Below are 15,169 nucleotides of genomic sequence, written 5' to 3'. Positions count from 1 at the left end.
GAGATTAAAATAAAATGAGTTTCAACAAAAATCTGAAAATTTAAAGTTGCACTCTGGCGATTTCTGCCTGCCAGGCAGCCTTTGATCCTATAAGGGATTTAAATACCTTTCTAAGAAATTGTACTTATTTTGCCTTAAACGGAACCAGCAATGCTTCATAAAATGTATATACCTGCGGCACCGGGATAGACGAATACCGGACATGGTCATAAAAACATCGTAAGCCGATATTGAAGAATAATAATTTATGACAGGTTGCCGCCAACAGACCTTCAGCACAGAATAATCATTTCCGGTATTCTTTTGAAATAATAATTTTAATGCTGGAGATAATTATTAGATATACTCAAACACAATTTGGACAGTGTGGGAATAAAAACAAAAAAACATATTCTTTTTAAGCGTACGTAATAAATATTGGACAATTTGCGACACATCAATCAATGAGAGTTTAAAAATAAATTTCACATGTTCTAAACATTATAAAGGCACTTCTACTGCTATGGAAGTGGACGTTGTTTTAGAAGGGTTTAGGAAATTATGTATGTATGGTCTAATTTATGGCAAAATAATATCCGACGGAAACAGTAGTGTCTACAATAAATTACTGTCATCAGTGTCATTAATTAATATATATCATCTGCATGGTTCATAATTTCATATTCAAAAGATTGAATGTAAGAATCATATTATTCGCAATTACGTATCCGAGGAAGCGGTACAAAATTTGGCGAATAGCGAAGCGATGGCCTATTTGCAGGAAAAAAGAAAAGATTTTTCAGTCTTGCATAACTATGCAACTGTAAAATGTTTATTTTTTAAATTTAATACCACAATCCCTTCTTCTGCACCTGTGGAACGGGTGTTTAGTACTGGAAACCAAATTCTGACACCACGAAGAAATAATTTAGGTGATAATACTTTTGAAATGTTGTTAATTTTAAAAAATTCATTAAACAATACATAAAAAAATACATAAAAAGTTTTCAGTTATTTTATTCGCCAAAGTTTCAAAAAGTATCTGTTTTCTTGTATCTTGTATCTAGATACATTTCGAAAAAGTCGAAAACAATCTGTATCTAGATACTTTTATCTTCCATATATCTGTATCTGTATCTAGATACTTTTAAAAGTATCTGTCCCCAACACTGATTACTATATTACTTCAAATAAAAATACTCGATGCAATTTTTAATTTTTCAAACACAGGACCACACATTTGTGGTCTCCAAAATGTTATATTATGTTGATGTAGTCCAAAAGAAAAATATATTTGTAATCAAACTATCGCCGCGACAGCACTGGATCGAGCGTATGAAACACAACTCCGCGCGTTGGTTATAAATCAGAATGTATAAAGTACGGCGTTCATCGTTTGTAAGTCACAGCGTCCAAAATTTATACTAACTTATATTAGCAGCTATATTCAGAGTTTTCAAAATCTGTCTAACAGTCAGAATGTAAAAACGGAATGTGTGATTAAATAATCATTTATTCGTAAACGTCTATAAATTTGCTTAAGGTGCTTTATTTCCGCGATCCTCATACGATAAGAGACGGCTATTTGGATCGAAAACGTAAATTGGGCCAAAAATTTTGAAGTTATGTTATTAGCATTTCTGTTTGTATTGCCAAAAGGGTGTTGCAATTTTGCATTCATGAAGCGAACAGCTATGCTAAACTTAAGTTGCATATTTATCTTTACGTTTATTTACTCTCGAGTTAAATACACGTTTTGAAATTAAAGAAGCATTTTTTTTCATAGGACGCGTTCCGTCATTACCAAAATTTTAATAGTTAACTCAACAAACTGCATTTTTCTGAATATACCAATTTCTAGAATAGATACGTAAATTTATGAAGCCGCTTTCGTTGTTTTGTAACAATTTTTTTGTAATGATTCATAAAAATAGAATTTTCAGTAAGAACTTGACTTTCAAAAGTTCCAAATCAAAATTTAATATTCATCCCTAAAAGGAAGCGGAATATCTTGTTAAGTAATAATTATTTAGGCATCAAAGGTGAAATCGTATCATAACGTGCTTATCCCCGTAACACCGCTAAGAGAAGTCTCTTAGTCCTGAAAGCAGAAATAAAGTCAAAAATTTATAGGTTATATTATTAGAATTCTCGTTTGGTATTACCAAAACGGTGTTGCAATTTTCCATTCATATTGCGAACAGCAATGCGAAACTTAATTTGCATATTTACAAATAAGATAGTAAGAGATTAACGTCTCTGTTATTTTAATGTTAAACAGAATATCGCTTTTTTAATTAAAAATTGACTTGAATTGAAATTTTCAGCGCTGTTGCCACTTTATTGAGGCTCAAAATATTAACGAGAATGACAAATTTCTAATTTTTTACTGATAAATAGGTAACCATTGATAGCAGTATCGTAGCGTATTGAATAATTTTAAAGTTTATTTGTCTGCGTTATATGCCAGCATGAAAATGTTACTCATCGTTATTTTACTGCAAACATTTAAATCAAATTAGGGAACGATGCATCTGCATCTGATGCATCCAGCGTTGTCTCGTTGACCTTGGAAATCTGTAGCAAGTGTAATAATATTGTGCAATACTGTCTACTGCACTTGCCGCCAACCTACCAGCCTACCACCGCGTCCCGTCAGTCTCCAATTTGTAGTTGTAACGAAGAGTCGAATGTAGCCGCTGTTGTTGTTATCACGCTATTGTTGTTTATTGTGCCATCGTTGTTTATTCTGCCATCGTTGTTTATTCTGCCATCGTTGTTTATTCTGCCATCGTTGTTTATTCTGCCATCGTTGTTACGTAAAAAAAGTGAATTTTATCACAATATGTGTGACTCGGAAGCAGGAAGTTCTGGCCTAGGTCGTTCTAGAGAAAGGTAGGTGAATAATTTTTTTTATTACGCACTTCAATAACAATAATTTCTGGTGATTCTATACTTTGGCTTAAATTGTTGAACAAAACGTGTTGTGCAGATAACGCTAGGGGAGTTCCGGCCACAGTGGTTTGGTGGTCATTTTTTCACTTAGATTTTTATACATTTTAGTTGTGTATCATTAGTCCGATGTATTTGTTGAATGACGACCGCCATTAACCACACAAAGTAATTATAAAAAAAATCAAAAACTTAATTTTAACGCAAAAGTAGTCGTAGAGTCGGGTGGCGTAAAATAAGGGCCTGAATAGAGAATACTTTCATATTTAAAAGTAAATGTATTTCAGTGTGCCATCTTTTTGAATTCAGTTAGAAATACTGTTAAATTATGTGGTTGATCCATATTGGTAATCAAGAAAAAAAGCTCATTTATCAATGACCTCAGACTTGAAAAAAATTACATCTAAAACAACATTAAAGTTCCGTTATCATAAAAATTCAGATATTTATTTCTTAGCGATCTTTCTGTTAGTGTTATTAAATTGATCTTGTTTCAACGTTTTTGCCGTAGCCTGGTATTTTTTTCTTTTTCAAATTTTTAACTTACTATTGCTTTTGTTAAAGTTTAAAAACATATGCTGCCCATAAGGAATACGAAAGTTGAAAAATGTTGTAGATTGTTTTTAGTACTTGCATTTTTATGCTGCTCTTGTAGTGATACAGTTTGATTTCAATCGATAAGCTTCTACGACAAAAACAAAATTTTTCACAAAAATGGCTTTCTAAGAGTAAAACAATAAAAATGCTAATGCTAGTTTGCTAAATTTTTATAAATACATATATGTCTATGTCAGGGTTGGAAAAAATCGGATTAAAAAAAAAATCAAAAATCAATGATTAGTTTTTAAATTACATTTTTTTTGTTTTTTTTAATGTTTTTAATTTTTCTTTGATTTTTTTAGTTTTTCGGTTACCCACAGTAATTCAAACTTCAAAAGTAGTGAGACAAAAATTAAAAGTTATGTAACTAAATTTTAACTTTTAATTATTTTTATTCAGTTTTTAAAAGCTATATTTTAGTAGTTGTTGTAATTTTCATTTTCTAGGTATTTTCATACATTCACAAATGCGGCTCTGCCTAGTTTGAATCGTGCCTCTATCGGCAAATGTAAACTGCAGCTGACGAAATAAATACTTTACGTTCCAAGAGTCTAATTCTATTAATTTTGGGAAAGTGTCGTAAAACCATTGTCAGTTTCTTTTATTGAAAGCTTGAAAGGGTCTGCATCCATTGTAGACGTAAACGTAAACATGCCAGATGCTTGTTTTTTGCTATTAATTTACGACACTGCCAAAGTTAGGAGAATTGGATTGTACTTGTAAATTGTAACGGATCTTTCGCCTTCGTGGTGTCCCGGAAAAATCTACGTAAATTGCGGCGGCACTCAGGTAGTACCCTTATTGAATTAAATTGCATTTAAAAGACTGTAACATGCATTATATGCTCGTAATTCAAAAAGAAAATTTAAAAAATCAAGAATGATTTAAATCAATGATTAAAAAAAAAATACTTGGTTTAAATTACGATTTAAATCAAAAAGTCAGGCCAACCCTGGTCTAGGGACAATATCGAGTCTGCAACTTTCGCAAATGATAAAAACTACTTCGCGTCAGTTATACAACAGAACAATAAAATCGGAACGCCCTGCTATCAATTTGAATATATTTTAAGTCCATTGGCTTCAATTAATCAAAAAATTTGTCTAATGTGTTACGCAGTTATTTAACAACACAGTAGAAAAGAGTATATGTTAATAGTGCTAGTAGTGGGAGTAGATTAGAGCTTGGGTAGTTATTAAAATCTAGTTGTATTGGCTTGCTTTCTTTCTTCTTCTAACAGACCTGAATTTTATCGCAAAAATTTCATATCATTATACAGGGTGAGTCACAAAACACGCGGTCATCGATAACTCATAAATTGTTAGAAAAAAAGTCAAGCACCAAAATTTACGATACTTTGAGGGCTGTATGCTAAAATTATTTTTATTTAACTCAGAATCTTCAGTTTATTAGGGTTGGGACACTGCTTGTTTTTTTTTTTTTTTAATGAAACGCCCATATATTTCTACATTTACTAGCCATTTCCTGGTTTTTATAAGCATAATTTATCATTTAAAATCGATTGCGAGGTTGCCACGTTATTCCTTTTTTTTTTAATTCTTTCGACAATGAAAGAGTTATCAAAAAAATCGCAAATTGTGTGTTACAATATTTGGCACTTTGTTGTCGTACCAATTAAATCAAATTTTAAAATACCCATTGTTTAAAAAAGTTCTGATAGTTTAATACAATTTACAAATATGGATATTTATATTTTTCCATTAGCACACAGTGTTTTATTACGATATCTTATTCTAATTTTGTGCTCATTTTTTCAATATGTCAATGTCTCTTAAAAAAGTAAAAAAAAAAACATAGGAACTCTCAACTTTAAATATAGAAAATACTTAACAAATGGGGAAGAAAACAAAAAATAGAATGAGATGCGATAATAAAATACATGATGTTGTATTTGAAAAAATTGGAATATCGTTATTTGAAAATTGTAATACTTATTTTTTTGATAAACATTATGTACATGAAGATTTAATTTTATTTATACCACAACAAAGCGCGTCTTTCCACAAAATCTTGTTACACAAATTTAAAAAATAACCCTGCTGCGATTTTATTTGTGAATACTTTCATTCCCAAAAAAATTGAAGAAAATTGGAATAGCGTGCCAACGTGGCATCGGAATTTCAAAAATAAATTATCATTTCTAATAATTGATGAAACATCAAGGAACGCGCGGTAAATGACTCGCCCTGCGAAATTTGTAATATCTCATTAAAAAGTATTTTGAAAAAACTACGAATAGGTAATAATAAAAAAATTAGAATACTCTGAAAGTGAGGGAAACTCTGGACATGCACATTTAGAAAAGCAGCGATATAGAACAAAAAAATAACAAAAATGATAAGTACATATCAGCATTTTTTTAATTTTGTAATTATTGGATATATTCTTCCCATTAACAGAAGATAAAAAGTACAGTAACGTATTGTTTACGTGAAATTTAGAAATAGTAAGTTCAACATGCATGTTTTGATTTCATTTTAAAATAATTCACTTACAATTTTATGTTATACAAAGTGTCAAACGATAACACAAGCTGCATTATCACGTCAAAACAAACCAACAATTATTAAGAAGTTGGGGCCATAGTTTGCTCCAATCCGAATTAAAATACGCTTTTGAGGATCTATTAACGCAGGGTCAGAAAGAGTACTAACGGCAAAATTGGCAAGGTCGATAACAGCACATTTGCGACCCCAACTTCTTAAGGATGATTTCTTGCTTGATTTGAAGTGATACAGCTTGCGTTAACGTTTGGCAATTCAAACCTGCCATCCTGTATAAAAGTAAAAAATACGCAACTCCTAAAAAAACGGTGTATATTCAAATTGTTCCCTGAAAACAGTTTTTAATTAATCTCTTTGAAGTCACAATTTTTCAACACTAGATTATATTTTGATTAAAGTGCAACACTTCAAGTCAAAGTTTCAGTATTTATTTTTGTCGTAGTTATTGTACGAAATTCTCGAAGGGGGAATGTAAAGATCCGATGTGCAATTTAAAGCATCCCTATAAGTTCTGTCGGGACTTTCAAATGGAGAGATGTCATAGAGAGTACTGTCGATACCTTCATGTGTCCTCAAAAGATGAAATCCAGTACAGAGAAACGCTATATCAAAGCGACACCATGAGGTACGAGACGTTGAGAACATTACAAATTTCGGGCATTTGTCAAGAATTTAAACAATTCGGCAACTGTAAATACGGAAGCAAATGCAAATTTACTCATAGGACAATAGAGGAACAAGAAAATGATAAGTTTATTTGTCCAGTCTGTTTCTCCGAAATAAGCATGACCTCTTGGTGCATTTTGAACCCTTGTATGCATAGTACTTGCGAAGGTTGTTTAAGAGAATTGATTGCACGTGATATGCCTCAATGCCCTGTATGCAGAGGCCAAATAGAGGAGGGAAGTTGTCCACTTTCTTTTATTGGTACTTTTTTTTTTAATTTTTCGTCTTTGACTCCAATTTAATCGATCAGCTTCAGTAGCTCATCGGTTCGATCCGCTGAAATTTTATGTGCTATATGATCTCGTTTTTAGAATTTTAACACCCACTCCCTGCAGAGAGTTCTTAATGAAGAGATGTAGAAGGGTTCAGTGCAAATACCGCCATGAATTTATTATATGTAACAAGATCCAATGTTTGGGCAGTTTAAAGTGCATCATGGTACATAATTTAACTCCGCAGGAAATAGAGCAGGTTGAAAGTGAGGAGATGCCTTTTTCACAAAATATTAATATCGAACTGCGTCGGCTAGCCTATGTTATAACAAATAGTTATAAAGCAGATATCCAGAATCATATGTGTACAAGGGAGCTCACAAGAACAGAAACTTGTATAAGAAAAACATGTGTAGTCTGTAAGCCTCAAGAAAACTATCCGTTGCCCCTCATGAGTATGTTATGACAAAATGTGTTTGACATTTTATTTTTCACTTTTTTTTATTAGGAAAAATTGTATGCCACTCCTGTAGATTGCCATTGTTGCCCAGTAAGTCTTTCTACTTAGTCACATGCGGGCATGTTATTTGTGAACAATGCTTATCTCATGCCAGAGTGGTGGTCTTAGAAGAGGACGACACAGTTTTATATTTCTGCCCTGATCCCTTGTGCGCTTCAATGACTGAAGTCAAAAGATTGCATTGGTAAGTAGTTTCGCTTTTTGCTTTCGTAGAAAATTGTTAGAAATTTAGCTTGTGATCAGTAGTGGAATCTTGGAACTTCATTTGGTACTTATAATTATGTAATTATTCGCTTCAAACAAAAATACTTAACAAGCAGGAAAAACCCGTTTTCCGGTTTCAAAATAGAAACAAAACGGGAATTTTGTTTTCTTGCTTCAAAACAAAAAAATTAAAACACGATATTTCAAAAGTTCGATACACCAATATGTGGCAAGGTGTATCTGGCTCAAAGCAAAAAATTGTCATGTTTTCGCATTTTTTCTTTTTCGTTTCGCCCAAGAAATTTTAGAACCAGTGTTTGTGTTATGGTCTTAACGAGTTCATCACTTATTTTTCAGAAAAAAAAAACGTCTTACCCATCACCTGACATATTCAGAGGGAACTCCTAAAATCTTTCAAATATGGCATAAAACACTCAAAAAAAGGATGCTGGACAATGTTATAATGAGTAGTTCAGGTAACTCATTTCTACTCTTTATAATCAATCTATTTCATGTCAATCTTCTTCTATAGATCTGAATGTTTTGAAATTGGCAAAACAACATTTAGAGGACACAGAATGTTGGCAAGTTGATTTGGTGCGACCAATAGAAGAGATCGTTTTTGAATACGTACCCTGCAGCCGATACGAGATAAGTGACAGCGACGAAGAACCTTTCCAAAGTAATGCTACCGACGAAGAATATGAGCCAACTTCTGAAGTGTCAGAAGAAAGCGATGAAAATGGCGAAACATCTGAGCACACGAAGTCTCAGTTACAGACTTGCAAGAAAAGATTGTTTGAAGGAGGTAGGTATTTCATTAAGTAATTATAATTACGAAATATTCAGGCTTTTTGTAAAAAAAATCCAAAACGTCTTTTTAATGGCCGACTTAGATTTTTTTACTCTTGTCTTAAACTCAGGTTTCTATTTTCTCGGATTCTGATCAATTTTATTAAAATGTCAATTTTTTTTCGTTAGCTTTCTTGCTAACATTTCCAAAGATGCTATAAAAATGATTAGTACCTAACTTAACATAATAAACGTAACTTACATAACACATGTAACACTAATTACCTATACATTATACATATGCTATTTCCAATATACTTTCGTGCATAAACATAAACCAATATTACACATTTTTGAAAACAAACAACTTACACACATCCATCACATATTTTTATTCGTCCATCTGAAAAATCTTTTCTTAACTCAAATGTTAAACTCCAAACCACCAATCGGGTGTTATGTAAGTTGCAAATAAGACTTTTGGCATACCAAAACTTTTTTTTTTAAATAACTAGAAAAATTTTTTCTAGCTATGCCTGATACCTAAATGTAGTATATTTTAATATACAGGGTTAGTATAAAGTCCCGGAACGGGCGAATAACTTTATTTGAAAAGTTTTTTGCTGAAATTTTTTTTGGATATATACCTACAACATTGATTGCATTGATTACAACATACAGGTTTTTTGGCATTTTCTGATGCAGAATAAAAAACTAATTTCAGAAATTATCAACTTGTTTATTTCTAGTGAAACAACATCTGGGTGTTCCATTAAAGTTGCCATGTTTAATTATACATCCAAAGCAAATTTCAGAAAAAAAAACTTTTCAAATAACAAAGTTATTCAAACGTTTCGGGACTTTATACTAACCCTGTATAATTCTCTGGAACAACCCAATAAATAATGTATGCAATGCCATTTGAAAAGTAAGTTACTCTCATCTGTAGAGATTTTTACAACTTACGTTATACCTAATATTAGTCGTTTATAATGTTCTAATAATTTTTCAAATATTTATAGAAGGACAAAGTTCAAGTAGTTCTTCAATGCCCACTACCTCGAACCGCAATGAAGACTTTGACTTGATGTTTACGCCATTGGTTTCGCCTGTTGAAGAATCAAACTGCAGGATTTCCGCTCATTTGACCATTTATATAAAGAAATGTTTCGTTTCAATGAAGATACACACCGTTTTACATGAAGGGCATTACGTTTGTGATGCTTGCAGTGGAGATGACAATACCATCAGCGGATTTTTGTATTCTGGTTTGCCCGCGACAGACCATAAATGTATGTATAGTAACAAAAAAATGCAAATCGAAGTTTAATTTTTGTTGTAGGTAATAAACTTTCCGACAAAAACAGAACACTTGTGCTGCTGTCTAGAAATTTTGGCGAACGTGAAATCCAAGTGAAAGTTCGTTACTGTCTCCCCGTCGGAAAATTAATAGGGGAGGAACTGCCGATTGAAGAGGAACGTAAGTTCATAACACCGTTAATTATGGATTGTGGTTCTTCTGCCCTAGTAAACCCATTAACGTCAAAAACCAAAGGAAAACGCCATTGTTGTTATTTCTGTGAACAGTTTTTTGTTGAAATGTCTTCACATATTCTTCGAAAACACAAAGATCAGGAAGAAGTGAAAAATATTATGACTATGAAAGCTAATAGTGTGGAACGGAATGCTGCGTTACGAGAGATCAGGCGAAAGGGTGATTATAATTTTAACAAAAATGCCACCTGTGAGGAAAAAATTGCTATAAGGAGAGTAGTGACAGGACAAGCCTCCAATTTAATTACTTGCCCAAATTGTTTTGGTGAAATAATGACCAGAAACTTTGCTCGACATGAACGCAAATGTACTGGACGGCCACCAAATAGAAGAAATGTGCTTAAAGAAGCTCGCTTTAAGATTATCCAGAAGGAATTTACAGCGAATTCTTTCAGTCAGAAACTTTTTCTCGCTTTCTTAGAGCCTGTTCAAGTTGGGCTAATTCTACACGAGATATTAGAAGATAAATGTTTGAAACTTGTTGCTGAAAGATATTCCTTAATGCATCGTGGTTCATACAGCGCATTAAAGAACGATCGCCAACATTTGCGTAGAATGGCACGATTGATTTTAGATGTTAAAGACATAAACCCCTCCATTCTGGATTTTGAAGATCTGATACTCTATGGAGGTTATGATGCCTTACTAGAGGGAGTTTTCAATTTGTGTTCACTTGACAAGGAAACAGGCGAGTTTGGAAAGCCAAGTCTGGCAAAAGCTTTACGATCGAGTATTACATTTCTTTTAGACGCACTTAACGTTGATTATTTAACTCATAATCTTCCCACACAATGTGAAGAGCGTGGCCGTTTCGACAATTTCAAAACTCTCCATGATAAAAACTATGGAATCTATGTTGGCAGGTCAGCTGGTCGAACCAGCTTGCAAAGAAAAGCAGCCAAATTACATAATTTACCAAAGGCAAAGGACGTTAAATTATTTTCCACATTGATAGTTTCTGAAGCGGAGCAGGCGTATCAACGGTTACAGGACGGTTTCGATTTCGACACATGGCTAAAATTAGGAAAGGCTGCGTTGGCAAGAGTTATTGTGTACAATAGACGTAGAGTCAGTGAAGTTGCAAGTATGTCGTTGGAATTGTATAACAAAAAAATCGAACTTGATGATGAAATACTTCAATCCCTTCCAATGTATCAACGGGAGTTAGCGAATAAATACAAAGTTATGACTTTGATTGGAAAGCGTCTACATATATTACATGTGCTGTTGGACGAAAATCAATGCAGGTAAATGAGTACTTTGATTTTTCTACTTTTTAAAAGATTTTTGATTGTGTTGTAGGTATCTAGATATGTTTCTCCAATATCGAAAAGAAGCTGGTGTTCCCTATTCAAACAATTACCTTTTTGGTATACCTACGAGAGCGATGTTTATCGATGCTTCAGTTGTTTTAAGAGATTACTCAGAGAAATGTGGTGCTGAAGAACCGCATCTTTTACGTTCCACTTATTTAAGAAAACAAGTCGCAACCCTTTCCCAATTGTTAACAATGAATGACAATGAAATCGGTCAGATTGCAAAATTGATGGGTCATAGTCAGAAAGTCCATGAACAAGTATATCGACAAGACGAACTTTTATTTCAACTAACAGGGTGGGCAAAATTTTTGACTATCGTAGATGGAGAAGAACTCTTTTCATACAGAGGTAAAAGTCTCGACGAAATACTCACTATTGCACAAGATTTACCAGTACCTGAAGAGGATCCGGCGTTAGACGATCATATTACCTCTGAAGAATTATTAGGAGACAATCTCAGTTTGGATTCGTTTGAAACTACCTGTTCAACAGAAAGTACAATCAACAGAACGGAAACGAACCTCATGCAGGAGGTATCAACAGACACTCAAGTCTCACAATCAGGTGTGATAGAATGTTATACTACAGACAATATTACTGAAGTGCCTTCGGATCGTCGAAAGTGTGACAAAGTTACACATACTACACAAGAAGCGCTTTCTGAAAAAGTAGGGGGTACGTATGCTGAAAAGTCTAGAAAATTGTATATCATTGCTGATATTTTTTATAGCGAGAGCCAGTACTGAAGACCGGAGGATTGAAACACCAAAGAAAAAAATATCGAGTCACAGGGGAACTTTGAACACGAAGTCACCAAAATCGCAGAAATCACCAAGAAAAACGACAATCGCGGAGATAAAGCAGAAATTGCAAATAACTCCTGTAAAGAGAAGAGGAAAGAAACCATTCACCTCAGAGCAAATGTCTTTAATGCAGAGACATTTTTCGCAATACATATCCAGGGGTCATTTGGCACCACCGAAGCTGTGTGCAGAATTTGTTGAAACGAACCAGCTCTTCTCTGATCGCAGTGGTCGAGACGTGTACAACTGGATCCAGTATCAGAGAACTAAGCGAAGATGAAACTAGTGGATCAGCTGTCTCTTTTGTTTTTTTTTTGTTTTGTTTACAAGTTGTGATAATTTTTGATATTTTTGTAATTTTAAACACTGACTTTACATGTTAATATTGTATTAAATTTTATAATATAATAAAAAATGTCTTAAATTCACAGCTCGTATTTTTAACTCGAGAGTAAACACAAACGTGCAAGTAATTGCTTTCTGCAAACAGGAATGCAGAATTGCAAAACCGTTGAATTCGAGACTAAATAAACGAAAATATAAAACTTAAGATTTGCATTGCTGTTCTCAAGATGAAAGCTTAATTGTAAAGCCGCTGTGTTCTGTTGTAAGTGTTGCAAATCATTGCGAATGTAGTATGCAACCAACCTTGCTCAATTTTTCGTTTAATTACATGAAAACATATCAATTTCCGAATTTTAAATCAAATAGATTTATTCAAGCTTTCATGTTTACAATATTTTGTATAAATGTTAATTATAATATGATGGTGGAGTTGTCAATGTCCAAGTAGACATCCTGGTAAATTTTTCAACACAGTCAGGATAACACATAAACGTTCCACGGGGCTAGAGAATATTCGGGCCTAAGAGACTAGCTGAGACACACACAAATTGTGTTATGCCATTTCTGACTTACCAACTTCATCGCCATCTGAATATGAGTAGAATCACTATAAAGCCATTAAACTCTTAGGCCGGTGTACCCCCTTCGCCTGCTAAGATGTGTAATAATGGCACGGGCCTAGAGCGTTGTATATCGTCATGGCTATTATTATTATTATTATTATTATTACCCGTGTGTCAAAATCAATTGAGGCAATTTCGGCATACACGCAACAACATTATCGATTTTCATCTGACAATCCCGTACAGACGCACAGAATCGTCCTTGTACCAAGCGTAGCATTCTATCGGAGATTGCTCGAATTTACGACCCTTTAGGTTTTCTCGCACCCTTCACATCAATGGCCAAACAGCTAATTCAAACGAATATCGGTATTGGATGGGATGATACTCCGCCGTCGCATATTGTCATTTATGCTCTGCTTTTCAGGCTCAAGTTCACCTTAGTGTCAATACCGCAACGGTGTACTGATGATGTCCGAAGTACATGGTTTCGCGAATGCATCGGAGCGCCGTTTCGGTGCCGTCGTTTACTTACGTCAATCTAGCCCTACAGCAGAAGTTCAGGTTCGTCTGGTTGCCGAGAAATCCAGAAATTTCGTTGCCCCGGTTAGAAGTGTGCGCGGCGGTTCTATTGGCCACCTTACTGGCATTACCTTCAAGGAAGTACTAAAAACAAGGTGTATGCGTGGTCTGATTCGAGGGTGGCACTGACGTGGATTAAGTCGCCGCCCCACCGATGGGCCACCTTTGTCGCGAATAGGGTCACACATATACAAGATAGCTTGGAGCCGTCGGTATGGAATCACGTGAACGGTTGTGATAATCCGGCCGACTGCGCGTCGAGAGGTTTACTCCCGCAGGAGCTTGTCGTACATCCGCTATGGCGCGGAATCTGAGAAACGATGAAAGGTCCTAACCAGTCGTGTTTCTGAAGAATGGTCGACCACCCTGTTGAACAGATTCTCGTCATTTCGGAAAATTCAGGGCACTATCGCGTACTGTCTGCGTTTTATTAAAAATTTAAGAGTTGGGAAAGAAGAAAGGGAATCGGGACACATGCGGGAGTTACATCGTGCGATGTTAGTGCTTGTACGGAGTGTGCAAGCCACAGTATTTGCGAATGAAATTCGGTTATTGCAAAAGGGGAACATATGTTCGAAATTCCTAGGCAAACTATCTCCTTTCCTGGATAACGGTGTGATTCGCGTTGGAGGAAAGTTGCAACATGCACCCCTTATTATTGCCACGTTCGCATCGTGTAACGGAATTAATCATCGAAGCCGCCCATCGGGAGCACTTACATGTCGGACTGCGTACATTACAATATCCGTTGCTACGCGGATTTTGGATTTTGTCTAGTCGCCGCGCTATTGAACATACCCTAGGACGATGCAATAGATGTTTTCGCGTAAATCCGAAATCAACTCTTCTCATGGGCGAACTACCTAAACCACGAGTAACTCAAGCGAAGGTCTTCTCTCACTATGGAGTAGATTTTGCCCGTCGGTTCTCTATTAGAATGGGGAGGCGTCGAGGTTCATCTCGTTTGAAGGCGTACGTTTGCGTTTTTGTTTGCTTCGCGATAAAAGCCATTCATCTAGAACTAGTATCGGACTTAACGTCGGCAGGATTTTTAGGGGTCTGCGCCGTCTGGTGGCACGCCGGGGATAGTGCACCGACTTATATAGTGATTGGCGCTGATTGAATTGGGCTTATCGCGGACTAGTGTTAGTTATCGTATAAAAAAATGTTTGCCCCTTTAGTCGAAATGACAAAAAAAGGTTAGAAAGATCTAAGGGCTAATTTAGAGTTTTTTTCTGTCAAAGAAATTGAGTGGACGAAATTCACTGTCCACGACCGTACCAAGCAAAAACCCCACTATTAGGAGTTGGGGTTGACAAAAAGCCCTCGTAGAGGTAATATGGAGAAAGTGGGCCTTAGGTGAACGTAGTTGCCATCTTTTGTGACGTCATTTGTGCAGTGTTGGCGCGAAATTGGACACATGGTTCATAATTGTGCAGGCGATGTACGGAACCTTTAACCCGGGAGGCTAAACAGAACAAGGTAGGTGACTT

General features: G+C 35.0%; 1 protein-coding gene and 1 long non-coding RNA gene across 5 annotated transcripts; one reads left to right on the top strand and one right to left on the bottom strand.

Moving 5' to 3' along the window:
* Nucleotides 1-2,559: 2,559 nt before the first annotated feature.
* On the top strand, nucleotides 2,560-12,614 carry LOC135125742 (uncharacterized). Of its 4 annotated transcripts, none has more exons than XM_064051404.1 (10): nucleotides 2,560-2,874; nucleotides 6,499-7,449; nucleotides 7,503-7,698; nucleotides 8,076-8,194; nucleotides 8,251-8,526; nucleotides 9,533-9,802; nucleotides 9,853-10,752; nucleotides 10,813-11,311; nucleotides 11,367-12,058; nucleotides 12,114-12,614. In XM_064051404.1, exons 4-10 carry the CDS (start codon nucleotides 8,164-8,166, stop codon nucleotides 12,464-12,466), a joined length of 3,021 nt encoding a protein of 1,006 aa, XP_063907474.1. In that variant the 5' UTR covers nucleotides 2,560-2,874; nucleotides 6,499-7,449; nucleotides 7,503-7,698; nucleotides 8,076-8,163; the 3' UTR covers nucleotides 12,467-12,614. The 4 variants fall into 4 exon arrangements, with proteins under 4 accessions (XP_063907474.1, XP_063907471.1, XP_063907472.1 ...); XM_064051401.1 differs by having other exon boundaries at nucleotides 2,563-2,874; nucleotides 6,499-6,983; nucleotides 7,094-7,449; nucleotides 9,853-11,311; XM_064051402.1 differs by having other exon boundaries at nucleotides 2,563-2,874; nucleotides 7,094-7,449; nucleotides 9,853-11,311.
* A 260-nt stretch (nucleotides 12,615-12,874) lies between these two features.
* Nucleotides 12,875-13,238, bottom strand: LOC135125743 (uncharacterized). Its single transcript, XR_010279945.1, has 2 exons — nucleotides 13,105-13,238; nucleotides 12,875-13,051 (listed from the first exon to the last, which is right to left on the bottom strand). It is a non-coding gene; the product is annotated as an uncharacterized LOC135125743 (long non-coding RNA).
* Between the last annotated feature and the right edge of the window lie 1,931 nt (nucleotides 13,239-15,169).

The sequence above is a fragment of the Zophobas morio genome, unplaced genomic scaffold, assembly GCF_036711695.1.
Source record: "Zophobas morio isolate AGI-343-1 ecotype UQ-CSIRO unplaced genomic scaffold, CSIRO_AGI_Zmor_V1 ptg000009l, whole genome shotgun sequence".
Lineage (NCBI taxonomy): Eukaryota > Metazoa > Arthropoda > Insecta > Coleoptera > Tenebrionidae > Zophobas > Zophobas morio.
Note: the sequence above shows the minus strand (reverse complement) of the source record. Positions and strands in the feature narration are given on the sequence as shown.

Bases quoted from the DNA above. Each gene is read 5' to 3' on its own strand.
- LOC135125742 (XM_064051402.1), top strand. From the start codon at position 8,164: ATGCTGGACAATGTTATAATGAGTAGTTCAG. The intron at 9,803-9,852 runs GTATGTATAGTA...TTTTTGTTGTAG, and splicing joins GCCCGCGACAGACCATAAAT to GTAATAAACTTTCCGACAAA. The intron at 11,312-11,366 runs GTAAATGAGTAC...ATTGTGTTGTAG, and splicing joins TTGGACGAAAATCAATGCAG to GTATCTAGATATGTTTCTCC.